Source organism: Ictidomys tridecemlineatus, chromosome 11 (assembly GCF_052094955.1).
Source record: "Ictidomys tridecemlineatus isolate mIctTri1 chromosome 11, mIctTri1.hap1, whole genome shotgun sequence".
Lineage (NCBI taxonomy): Eukaryota > Metazoa > Chordata > Mammalia > Rodentia > Sciuridae > Ictidomys > Ictidomys tridecemlineatus.
The window spans coordinates 82,579,912-82,592,727 of record NC_135487.1 but is presented as its reverse complement, the minus strand read 5'-3'; the positions used below and the strand labels follow the sequence as shown (position 1 = coordinate 82,592,727).

The following is a 12,816-nucleotide window of genomic DNA, read 5'->3' as shown; positions in this document are numbered from 1 at the left end:
TGACCCAGATCTCCTTGCAGAGAGGCTCTGGCTGAAATTTAGCCTCTGGCCACCTGATCCCCTGGCAGAGAACTCTGGTCCACCCTGAGATACATGGTGAGTGAAACTTCTCCGTGGCCCTTCAGGGAGGAGCAGAGTGGATGGTGTTCACTGCACTGACAGGAATCCTGGCAGAGAAAGGCTGTCCTTCAGAGAAGATTGTGGAAGAAACTCTGTGGATTGTGCCTTCCAGAGGGAAAACTATCAGAAGAGGTGAGATTCTGGAGCTGACAATGGGGCTGATGAGCTTCCTGATCAAGCGAGGCAGAAGCTCCCTGAGCAGCCGGGGACTTTGGAATCATGCTTGGGACCTGCTTCACCCTGACACTCTGCTGTAAGCTGTGCTGCACTTCGAAGTCCTTTGGTTTATATAAATTGACTGTTTGCTCATGGTTCAGAAACAAATTAGACATACATGTATGTTTTCCATGCTATTCACATACTCACAGATATTTAAAATGTAAAGAAGGGGATGAATATCCGCTTACAAACTTATTCACTCCTGAATTTGTCCCATCGACCAGCTGCACACAGATAGGGAGAGGACTGCAGGATGGTGAAACTCCCTGATACACACACACTCACAAAACTCACACTAAATGTAACTCCAATTCAAGATTCCTTTATGAGGTTTCCAAAAGATTTGCTTCTTGATTACCTCCAAACACCCTGGAAATAATTAGCATCACAGATTCCTGGATCTGGCCTAATGCAGAAGACTGTGATTCTGAACTTCCCATTACCAAAGCCTCATGGAGTTTGAAAGCTCATGATTCCATATGCTCCAAGGATTCTCCAACCGGCCATGCCAGGCTGGGTACACGGGCTGAGAGGACTCCCTGAGGCCATGAAATTCTGAGGCTCTGCCCTGTGGTCCTTCTACATTCCCCAGTGGGTGTCCCTGGACTGTTGCTTCTGGGTCAGGGAAAACCTTGACATCAATGTAGGCAGCCCAGAGTTGAAGAAATGGCTCTCATGTGTGGTATATTTGGACATCGCTGGTGGAAGCCCACTTGAGCAGTTCTACCTGTTTCTTTATTGACCACTTTCTGTTCATTGGTTTTGGACCACCCACCAGGAGGCAGCCTAGATTCTCAAATCTTCTCACTTTGTAGGACAAAGTCCTAGAAAGACAACAAAGTCCCCAAGGCAGAAAGAGGACTTGGGCTTTGGTCCTGCCACTGAAATACCACCCTAGAGAATCCCCTCTGCCTTTTATTGATTCAGGACTGTTTCCTTCAAACCGAGAAAGGAGAAGGGAGGGTAGCAGAGCACCACCTCTGCTTTCCTCCCCCAGGTTTCTTAATCTTCACTGCAGGATAGAATTATCTAGTGGAGGAGGTGAACACTCCTGGTCCAGGTGGATTTAGCATGACCTGACAGCAGCTATCTAGGGTCACACCACCATGTACCCAGAGAAACCCCTGTTTGTTTCCCCCAAAGTTTTTTTTTTTTTTATGAACAAAAGCAGTAGAGTGGTTTGTGCAGTTCTAAGATTGGACTTGGGCGCCCTGGGGGCCAGGAATGTGCCCAAGGACTTTGATGCCGGCTGGGAATAAACCAGGTACAGTCGGTGAGGATGAAGTCACCTTGGTGCTGACCATTATGTGTGCCCTCCTTGTGACCGCATGAAGGGTCCTCTTATTCTCCATCCCTCTCTTGTGTCAGCAAGTCCCAGGGAACTGTACTCTGGGCCTGTTCGGGTCTGCCTGCTTCCCTCTTGAGTGTCACAGCTCCAGGGTCCAGTTCTGATGCACCAGGACCAGGACTTTTAGAGCAAGCCTCCCACCAGACTAAGGAAAGCAGCATCTTGGTTGGGACCCAGTCCCGAGCAGTTATTACAGCTCATGAGGTGGACTGGGACACAGCCACAAGAGGAACCAGGCTATTTTCCCTCTACTCACACCCTTAAGCCACCTGAAACACCTGGGTGGCTATGAAAATGCAGATACTGACTCAGAGCACCAGCTGCTGATGCTGGAGGGATAAGGTGTGTGGCATATATACCAAGGTCCTCTTTACTCAAGTAAAGAAATTTGGTGATTAAAACATATGGGAATGGGCTGGGGATGTGGCTCAAGCGGTAGCGCGCTCTCCTGGTATGTGTGTGACCTGTGTCCGCCGAGAACTGAAAAATAAATATTAAAAATTCTCTCTCTCTCTCTCTCTCTCTCTCTCTCCTCTCTTACTGTCTCTTAAAAAAAAACATATGGGAGTGACCCATCTCCATATCCAGCTAGTACATGTTAATTACAAAGAAAAGATAACATTTACAAGAAAGCAAGCCCAGCTGGTCCAGGGGTTTTTAAAATGGGGTCTATGCACCCTCAAAAATCCTGGATAAAATTGAGGGAGTCCATGACCCTTATGGGGAAAGTTAGAGAAAGTTTTCAATATGCTCTAGCCACAGCTCTTCCTTCCCTCAACTGAATGCAGCCAGCCAAGTCCAGCCTGCCTGCCTCACTACATTACTTGTCCACCACATGCTAGACTTTCCCTCACACACCACAATTTGTGTAAGTATCACAAATACTCATACTAAGCACAACTTTAAAGTATTCATGGTTATGAGACCTGAAAAGGAAACTATTTTGATGCATTATTAAAAATATGACATATTCTTTTACAAGTTGTCAAAAATACAATTAGTTTATTTGTCAGTCTAAAAAAAGGAGATGAGCTAGAAGTGATGAGGAAATATCAACATGTCCTAGATCAGAAAATGGACAAATATTGAGAGAAGTCAACCCAACATAATTTTAGACTGACATTTAATGACAACAGGGACCAAGCCAAAGAGAAAATTTCCTCATAAGTAAGATACTAATTTAAATTCAGACAAGTATGATAATCACAGTGACACACTATTATTTACCCTGTGCCACTCATTATCTAAGCATGTTACATACTTCAATCTCTCAACAGGAAGAGGGATCGCCATCTGCACTTCCTAAATGAGCTCAGATGCCAGGCCTATCTCATAGAATTCAGTGCAAAACAAGCTTCATAAGCGCTAGTGAGCCATTGCCCTCTTCAGGATTCTGGATCCATTCATTGGGCACAGAGCTGAACAGTTCCAATCTTTCAATGAATTCACCTACAAAACAAAAATCCCCAAGAAGAAAGAAGAGCATCTTCCCCATGTGCTGAAGGCAGTGAGAGTTCCCAGCTGAGGCACTCAGTCAGAGTCAGAAGGTGAAGACTCCAGATGCCACTGTTGAAAAGACACACAGCTCTCCCCCACCCAATGACAGGCCTGGGGCGCAGTGTCTCTGAGCTCAGCCAGGACGGTGCATGCACAGATGAATTTCATAACTGTCTACTGACATGATGTTGTGACATCATTCCTTGGGTTCACTCAGGGTTTCATCCTATTATGTCTAATTTTCAAAGTATTTCAGGAAATTTTCATAAGCCCCATATAAATGGGCTCCAACTGGCCAAATGATCGGCAGTTATCCACTGATCCCCAGGTGATCTCAGGTCCACTCTGGGTACACACATCACAGCCTGGGAAGTGCCATTTGTGGCACAGGGCTGTTCTGAGCCTCTTAACCCTCCTCCACCTTTCAGTCACTTCCAGTTCCTCGGAGGCTGGGAACGGAGTCTTCTCCACCATGTAGAGGTCTCACTACTAGTCACTGTCCTCAGAGAAGGAAGACACCAGAAGGTCCTCATAGAGGACACTCCTTGGGACACAGGGAGCCAAGTCCTCAGACTCCTTCCAGACACGAGGGCGGGGGGCAGCCAGAGGGGACTTCACAGAAGGAATGCCTGTGGGAGCCAGGCTGAGCCTGGGGCTGGGCTGACCCTTGTGTCTTCTCATGGAGCCACTTTCCGTGGGTTTCCCCTGAGTGTGGCTGGACGTTAGAGGCAGGAAGACAGTACTGCCCTGTACTGGGCTCAGGCCAGGTGAGAAGAACAGAGGCTGCAGGTCCACAGTGGGCTTCCAGCTTGGAACCTTAGTGGTCGCCTTGGGTGCTGGTTTGGGTGCCAATTCTCTTGTATTTGGGGTAGCTGGAGGAGTCACCTGGGGACTCTGGAAGGACTTCAGTTTCTTGGGTTTGCTTCTGACCACACTGTTCACGGGCCTGGAACTTGACTGTGAATCCCTGGAAGGATGTTTGCTGTGGGACTAGAGGTCAAAGACAGGACCAGGGTCAGGCTAAGCAACATCATGGGGCAAACAGCAGACCGTGTAGCTGTGGGCTTGGAGGTGACAGCAGGGCGGGGGCAGACAGGGACACCCACCTCATGTCCCTGGGCTGCTCCAATGCTGCTCAGCTGGGGATTCTTGTTGTGAGACCACGCAGGGCCTAATGTTCTTAGGTCAACTGTCTTCCCAGCTGGAGGGCCTCTGAGAATGGGGTCTGGGGCATGTCTCCTCTTAGGTGCTAGGACAGGCAGCGGCCTGCAAGGTTTCTGTGGGACAGGAAAGCTCAAATCAGACACGTCAGCATTCAAAATTATCTCCCTATGGAAAGTGCCACCATATTTCCTCAGCATTTAACAGAAACTATGTGAAAATAGCTAGCAGTTTAGGAAGAAGGAAAATGGCCACCAGTATAATAAATAAGACAACAGGGACATTAGGGTTTCATCAAAATCAGGGATTTAAAAAGCCCAATACTAATCTGGGCTGTTTTTCTGTTTGGATTTGGTTTGGTTTTATGGCATAACCATTTGATTTCTTCCCCATCAGATATTACGTTTTTGACTATCAATTAAGTTTCATCACACATTCTGTTTTTAAGATCAAGAAAATGAGCCTTTTTCTCCACAATATGGAGAGTATAATGGAAAACACTCTTCTGAAGGGTGATTTGGGAGTTTTATCAAAAGTGTAGGAAATGCCTGTAGATATACATAACAGGGTCGTGTGACAAAAACATCAGGTGCACAAAATTTTTTCCCCTTTCATTGGGAGTCAGCTTGGAAAAAAAATAGCATAAAATATTCAAATAAAGAAATATAAAGTTAGGCACAGTGGTGCACACCTGTACCCCAGGGGATGGGGAGGCTGAGGCAGGAGGATCCCAAGTTAAAGGACAGAGTCAGCAATTTAGCAAGGCCCCAAGCAACTTAGCAAGACTCTGACTCAAATAAATAAATAAATAAATAAATAAATAAATAAATAAATAAATAAAAAGATCTGGGGATGTGGTCCAGTGGTTAGGCACACCTGGGTTCAGTCCCTGGTCCTGAAAAAATGAATGAAGAGGCAAGGAATGAGAGGAAGGTGGAGGAAAGGAGAACAAGGAGGAGGAGGGTAAAGAAAAAGAAGGAGCAGGGGAGGAAGGGAGGGAGGAAGGGAGGAAGGAAGAAGGAAGGAAGAAAGGAATCGGCATATGCAGGACATCCTGCAGGCCATTCTCAGTTGCAATGTAACCCTACTAGGGACATAGAAGAGAGCCACTCAGGACACCTGGTTGTGAAACCAGACTCACCCTCATGGGGACAGGAGATCCTGCAGTTGCCCCCCGGATCCTCGCCATCTCATCTGAGGACCTCTTGGGAAGTTTCTGGGGCAGAGCCTTCCTCTGCTGCTCCTCCTGCCTGCAGAACAGATCCCAAGAACCTTATCTGACTGCCTGACCTCCTTTCCACACCAAGGATGGGGGACAAAAGGCAATTCCAGAGCTCGGTCCCAGCCCTAGTGGGGGTCCGAGAGAGGCAGGACAACCCCTGTGCACTTCTTATCTGATGTTGCACCTTCCCTTATCCCAGAAGCAGCCCCCACTTCCAGGAATCCCCCTCTCCCCTGAACTTCTGAACTCCATAATTTCACTAGACCCCACTGCGGCTCTGCCTGCTCTGACCAGCATTCCAAGTCCCACGCACCAGGGCTTCTCAGCCCCAGAGTGTGCTCTGGGTGTGGCCCCAAGATGTGCAGCACTGGCCTGTCCCTCTTGCATGTCCCTGTCTATGCTCACAGATGGAGGCACAGAAGAGGGAGGGGTAGATACTGAGGGTGCAAAGGCTATTCTGATTCTGCAGCATCCTCACCTTTGCCCTGGATTTTTCTCTCTCCTTACTATTTCATCCTGGCCTCTCAGGGGCTGGGGCTTCCTTGGCTTCAGGTTTTCCTTGTCCTTATTTGAGTCCAAGGGCTGCCAGGAAAGGGCTTGATCACAGCACTTCCCTGGGCACCTGAGGCTGTGGGGGTTGTGCCCAGAGGCTCCGCAGTCCTTGCACGTTGCCTGTGGAGGAGAGACCGCCTGCTAGTGAGTTGGAAGCAGGCACAGGCAGCCTTCAGAGGTCAGGACAGGGACGGGCGTTTGGAACCTAGATGCATGGCCTACAGTTTTAGGAAACTCAAGATATCATGGTCCTACCCAGAACCTGTCAGGCACCCAAGAAGGAAGGACTTTTGAGTCTAAGGGTGAGGCTAATAAATCAGAGTTTGGTATTGCACAGACTCCAGCCTGGAGGTGCCACCAAACAGGGAATGGGGTTTTCCTCAGGGGCTCTGAATGGCAAAATTGCCTGGCAAAGACAGCACAAACCAGGTCCCTGAGATATGACAGAGCAGTCATCGCAGACACAGAGGGCCCTCTGGAGACCCGCTCTCTGGGGTCCACGCAGAACCCTCTTCTCCTAAGTTCCAACGCTACACTTACCACAGTGACCTCCTCCTCTGGTTGGGGAGCCCACTGCCCCTCTAATCCCCTCTGTCGCTTCTTCAGGTTCTTATCTTTAGCAGCTCCTTGAGGTGGAAAATGGGTGTAAACACCTGACACCTGTGTCACAGCCCTGGGCTTCTGCTCAGTCTTGCTCATTAATTGATTGTTAGATTTCCTGGTGATGATAAAAGAATTTTTTAAAATTATACAAACACAAGAAAAATGTCCAGCCTACACCCAACTCCAGATGGGAGGACTAACTGACACCAAGTCACACCCACCACAATCTGGTGTTCTCAGGATTAATGTCCTATTCTGTGACCCTCTGCCAGCATCGACCAGCTCCCTAAAGGAGATGCTGCCTGAGAGAAGCCCACTGACTTACAGAGGGCAAAATGTCATGTGCACCCTTGGCAGGAACGTGCTCTAGGCTTTGAGTTTCTGCCTAGCCTCTCACTACAGGATGAAAGCCTTAAACAATATTTATCACAGCCAATAGACAGGAAGCCAAAAACTACTGGGTTTTTCCAATTGTATGCAGAAAATAAGATAACCCAACAGTGTTATTTTTGGTGTTATTTATTTTATTTTTTTTTGTTTTGCTTTATTTTTCTTTTGTTGTTTATTTCTTTGTTTCTTTGTTTATTTTTTTGGTACTGGAGACTGAACTCAGAGGCACTGGACCACTGAGCCATACCCCCAAGCCTATTTTGTATTTGATTTAGAGACAGGGTCTCACTGAGTTACTTAGTGCCTTGCTTTTGCTGAGGTTGGATTTGAATTTGACATCCTCCTGCCTCAGCCTCCCAAGCCACTGGGATTATAGGTGTGCAAAACTTCATCTGGCCAGAAAACCCACTAGTTTTACAAAATAATTTCTTAATCAGAAAACCAGCCAGATGCAATGACAAAGCGTTTCAAAGCTCTTATATGTAAGCTCATGAGCACTTTGGGATGTTTCACAGAGACCCCATAAGCACACGGCAGGGTCCACAGGGAAGATGGCATAAAGACACACCAGGACAAGAAAACTCAGGGTACCTGAGCAAGCCAACAATAGGTGCAAACTTACCCCTAGGTGACTCAAATGTAAGCTGTGTTAGAGTTAGCAACAAGCAGGACAGACACCCCCAAGAGAGTTCAGGCAGAAATCTGCTGTCTACACCTGGGCACACCCAGGCAGTTCCCACATTGCTCCTGACGCTGGACCTACCCTTCTTTATGCTCTCCTCCTCTATGTGAGATCGTGTGAGACCTGTCCACCAAAGGCTGGTATTTTCCACTGGTGACACAGTGGGCTGCTGGGTCCTCTCCTGGCCTCAGAGGGAATCTCAGCAGAACCTCCACAGAGGCAACAATCATCCATTTCTCTTTCAATGCATCAATCTGATGAAGAGAATCAAGATACAGTTCAGGTTCTCTAGGCAGGAAGAGGTCTTGGGATAAAGAGATGAATAAGCTCCTGATATCTTAAGTTCTAATGATGTGTAATCAATTGAAGTCTCTTTAGTCCACAGCCCACCACTAGGTGGCTCATGACCTTTACATGGTACCAAAGGGCACAACCTGAGAATACAAGGACAAGGCTGGCATTCCCACAGCAGTCACATGCACCTGTGTCCATCCTGATGGTGTCTGCACATTTTAACTGGCAAGCACTCGGGTGTTTGAAGTTTTTTAACCATGAACACCCACTCCCAGCTCAGGGAGAGAGCCTGCCTTAGAATGGACTCTCTCTTCAACTCCACCCCTTCCCCAGCCTCTCATTAGCCCCAAGGACTCGCACACTTACGTCTCTTTGTGGGATCCCACATTGCTTTAAGAACTGCCTCCCCTGTTCCATGGAGAGGGTGTTGGGATCCATTGGTGCTGATACTGCCCAAGGGGTTCTGTTTCCCTAGAGAAGAGAAAATGAGACCCTGAGTTCCCCACATCCCTGGATTCTCCCGCACACAGAGGCACTGAGGATTCTGTCATTCCCAGGGAGCAAGTCTGCTTACTAAACCTACCCTGCTTTACACAAAGAGAATGCAGAGACCCTCATACCACATCATACAATGCCTAGGAAAATTGTCATGTCATTGGCTTCAAAGACAATTCGATACACTGATAGCCACCAACTTGCAAGCTTAAGACAGCATATTTCACACCTTATAATGGTACAAAACTGTCATCTGTACTATACAAACCTTTGCATTTTAAACTTTGCTTTTTACCCAGACTAATAATACTTGGCAGGATACTCTCTGATGATGCTGGGCAGTGGTGCCAGGCAGTTGGAGCTCCCAGATAGCCACACAACCTCAAGGTAACCAATGGACACTCCACATTGCACCACGCTGCAAGTGTTTGTTGGACACCAGCATTCAGTAAATGACAGGAGATGGTCAACATGTGTGGGGAGTAGGCTTCTTTAAGTATTCTGAGCACATTGAAGGGGGCGTGGCTAAGCACCAGGCTCTGTAGGTTGAAGGCTTTGAATAAATATTTGCCTTATGCTATACTCAATTTACTGTAGATTTGTTGGAATGTAATCACATCACAAGATTAGCTATATTAGAAAACTGGAAAAGTAGTCAGGCATGGTGCCGGACGCCTGTAATCCCAGTAGCTAGGGAGTCTGAGGCAGGAGGATCCCCCCAGTAAACAAAAAGGAAAAAAAAAAGAAAGAAAGAAAACTGGATGTTTTCAGTCTGTATTCCCCTTGGTTATAATTTGACAAAATTAGCATGGCCTGGTGGCACACACCTGTAATCTTAGTGGCACTAGAGGCTGAGACAGAAAGATAGCAAGTTCAAAGCCAGCATCAGCAAAACCGAACCACTTAGCAACTCAGTGAGACCCAATCTCTAAACAAAATATAAAATAGGGCTTAGGTTGTGACTCAGTGGCTAAGTGCCCGTGGGTTCAATCCCAGTATCAAAAATAATAAAAATTAGAAAAATAATCAGACAAAATGAAATAGGGCTATGCCATGTCACTCCATTGTAATGTTAAATATGTCGTAAATTATGAAACATATTCAGTGAAATTCCTGAAATCGAGTAGCTTGAAATAAACAATGAAATTCAAATAGATATCATAAAGACTCAATAAAATTAAAGATAAACCCTTTTGTGGACATCTTTATCAGCAGTGTAAATCTGAATTCAGGGGCAAGTCTTCATCTAAATGATCATGTTCTAAAATGTAAAGGTAGGCTCAGCTTATGAATTAGAGACCCAAAATCACATTACTAAAAACCAAAAAGAATAAAAATTTTTAGCCAAAATTGATTCTAAGGAAAAATAAATAAAATATGACAAGATGGAGGGTTTCTTTGAAAACAATAGAACATCTTATAATAGGCTGTCATAAAAAGATACTAAATCTGTTGGAAAAACTATGTTAAGAAAACAAAAGATAATATTTGCAACAGCAAAAGAAAAGAACAAATTCAGACATTCTATGGGAGAAAAATTATTTTAAATCAAAAATAAGTCTGATTTGTTTTAAAAATGCAAATGATTATTTGAAACCCATCAATTGAAGAATAAGAAAGGGAGGGCATCTCAAATTCATGATCAAACTGGAAAATTTAGCAAGACCCCATCTCAAAATGAAAAATACAAAGGGCTGGGGTTGTGGCTAAGTGGTAGAGCACCCCTGGATACAATCCCCCAGTAACACACACATAAAAATAAAGAGAGAGAGAGAGAGAGAGAGAGAGAGAGAGAGAGAGAGAGAGAGAGAGAGAGAGAGAGAGAGATGCAACAAACAAAAATAGAAAAGTGGAGAAGATTTTCCAAGTTCAAGTTGAGAATAAGACTCTCATCCTCCACCAACACCTTAAAAGCTCACAGCCAGATCATGTTCACCTTGGTATGTGATTCTAGGGTCAGGGTCATTTTTATCAACCAACTCCTATCAAATCAATGAATACATTGAAATAAAATACAAATGTATCAATCACTGAGAGTCTTTAAACTCCTTTCACCCAGGGATGCAAGGTCACCCAATCTGCTCAACCACACAACTCCAGGTGAGAGTGACAACCCTTTGGGAACTCTGACTTCTTATAATATTTCTAAAATGTTTTAAATTACGTTCTGTACTAAGAAAGGCTATCACACCAATGACTTGAAATGCATTCTGCTGTCATGTATAACTAACAAAAATAAAAAAAAGAAAAGATATCACACCACTAATGAATTCTTTTCTATGTGTGTGTGTGTGTTTGGGTATGTATGTGTGTAGCTGGGGATTGAACCCAGGGCCTTGTATATATGAGGCAAGCACTGTATCAGCTGAGCTATATTCCCAAACCTAATTAATTCTTAATACCTAAAATTACGCACTAAATATCTTTTTTCATATCCCTATTTTTCTATGGAAATAAACCATGGCAAAAAATAATAATGAAAAGTCACCTTTTGTCTTTCTGCCTGTCTCTGGCCACACAGGTATGTGAACAAAGAGCCAACTCCACTGGAGACCCTGCGGCTTCCAGGAGCTGAAAAGATGGACTGAGGGAAGGCCCCTTCTACCGGGCTTTATATACTGCCTCAGGACCCCTGGTTCTGCCCCGGAAGACCTGGCCATATTGATGTAAGCAATCACGTGATCTACTCATGGATTGATGGAAGGTTCTGTTTGGTGTTTCAGGTTTTTACCACACTCATTTTTTACATTCTTTAAAAGAATTTAATTTCCTACTTACAGTTCCCAAGACTGCAAAGAGCTTAGCATGTAACTGTATACTTTCAACAACAAATAGATGTGACTCTGTATACACAGTAATATCCAGATTTCTAGCAGTGCAAGTCCCAACATGCTAGTTCTGAAACCAGCCCAGGTACTGACTATGAATGAATGGATAAAGAAGGTGTGTCCTCTGTGCAGGACAGAGTATTATTCATAAAAAGAATGAAATTATGTCATGTTCCTAACAATGGATGGTACTGGAAAGCATCATATCAAGCATAATAAGCCAGACAAAAAAAGCCAAGGGTCACATTTTCTCTCTCTTATTTGTAAGCTGGGGCAGGGAGCTTTTATGACAAAAGAGGAGGGGTTTGGGTGAGACTCAGTGTAGAGCACTTGACTAGCACTGGGTTCCATCCTCAGCTTATGAAAGAAAGAAAGAAAGAAAGAAAGAGAGAGAGAGAGAGAGAGAGAGAGAGAGAGAGAGAGAGAGAGAGAGAGAGAGAGAAGAAAGAAAGAAAAAGAAAGAAAGAAAGGAAGAAAGAAAGAAAAAAGGAAGAAAGAAAGAAAGAAAGAAAAATAAATTCTTCTTCATCTACAACTAAAAAAATTATGATTTCACTCTAATGAATAATTATAAAAGGAATAAAATGTTTAATAACTATACACATATGCACATGCTTCTCAGCTTAGAAGCACTAAGCAACTCAGGGAGACCCTGCCTGGAAACAAAATAGAAAATATGGCTTAGGGTGTGGCTCAGTGCTTAAGTGCACCTGGGTTCAATCCCAGTACCAAAAATAATAAAAATAAAAATATTAATCTGACAAAATTAAATACTGCTATGCCAGGTCACTTCTTTATAATGTTAAATATGTCTTAACCTATGAAACACATTCTTTGAAATTCCTGAAATTGAGTAGCTTGAAATAAACAATGAAATTCAAATAGAAATCATAAAGTCTCAGTAAAATAAAAGAGAAAGCCTTTTGTGGACAACCTTAGCAGCAGTGTAAATCCTGCCTTCAGGGCAAGTCTTCATCTAAATGACCATGTTCTAAAATATAAAGGTGTGCTCAGCTTATGAATTAGAGACCCAAAATGACATTACTAAAAATAAAAAAGAATGGAAATTTTAGCCAGAAAATAGATTCTTAGGAAAAAATAAATAAAATATGACAAGATGGATGGTTTATTTGAAAACAATAGGACTGTAACAGGCTGTCCTAAAAAGATACTACATCTGTTGGAAAGGACTATATTGAGAAATCAAAACACAATATTTGTCACAGCAAAAGGAAAGAACAAATTCAGAAATAATATGGGGAGAAAACCTATTTTAAATCTAAAATAAAGTCTGATTTGTTTTAAAAATGGAAAAGATTATCTGAATCTCAGCAACTGAAGAATAAGAAGGGGAGGGCATCTCAATTTCAAGATTAGCATGGACAATTTAGAAAAACTCCATCTC

The 12,816-nt window shown here is 44.2% G+C and overlaps 1 protein-coding gene across 1 annotated transcript; it reads right to left on the bottom strand.

The window, feature by feature from the left end:
• Positions 1 to 3,673: 3,673 nt before the first annotated feature.
• Positions 3,674 to 8,526, bottom strand: LOC101972289 (protein FAM90A27P). The gene is made up of 7 exons (XM_013366400.2): positions 8,455 to 8,526; positions 7,876 to 8,048; positions 6,660 to 6,837; positions 6,046 to 6,239; positions 5,487 to 5,595; positions 4,291 to 4,461; positions 3,674 to 4,174 (listed from the first exon to the last, which is right to left on the bottom strand). The coding sequence occupies exons 1-7, from the start codon at positions 8,524 to 8,526 to the stop codon at positions 3,674 to 3,676; spliced, it is 1,398 nt and encodes a 465-aa protein (XP_013221854.2).
• Positions 8,527 to 12,816: the final 4,290 nt, after the last annotated feature.

Excerpts from the sequence above, each read along its gene's own strand:
- LOC101972289 (XM_013366400.2), bottom strand. The coding sequence starts at position 8,526 with ATGGATCCCAACACCCTCTCCATGGAACAGGGGAGGCAGTTCTTAAAG. Across the intron at positions 6,838-7,875 it reads GGAGGAGAGCATAAAGAAGG|GAAATCTAACAATCAATTAA; the intron begins GTAGGTCCAGCG and ends TATCATCACCAG. Across the intron at positions 4,462-5,486 it reads GATCTCCTGTCCCCATGAGG|AAACCTTGCAGGCCGCTGCC; the intron begins GTGAGTCTGGTT and ends CCTGTCCCACAG.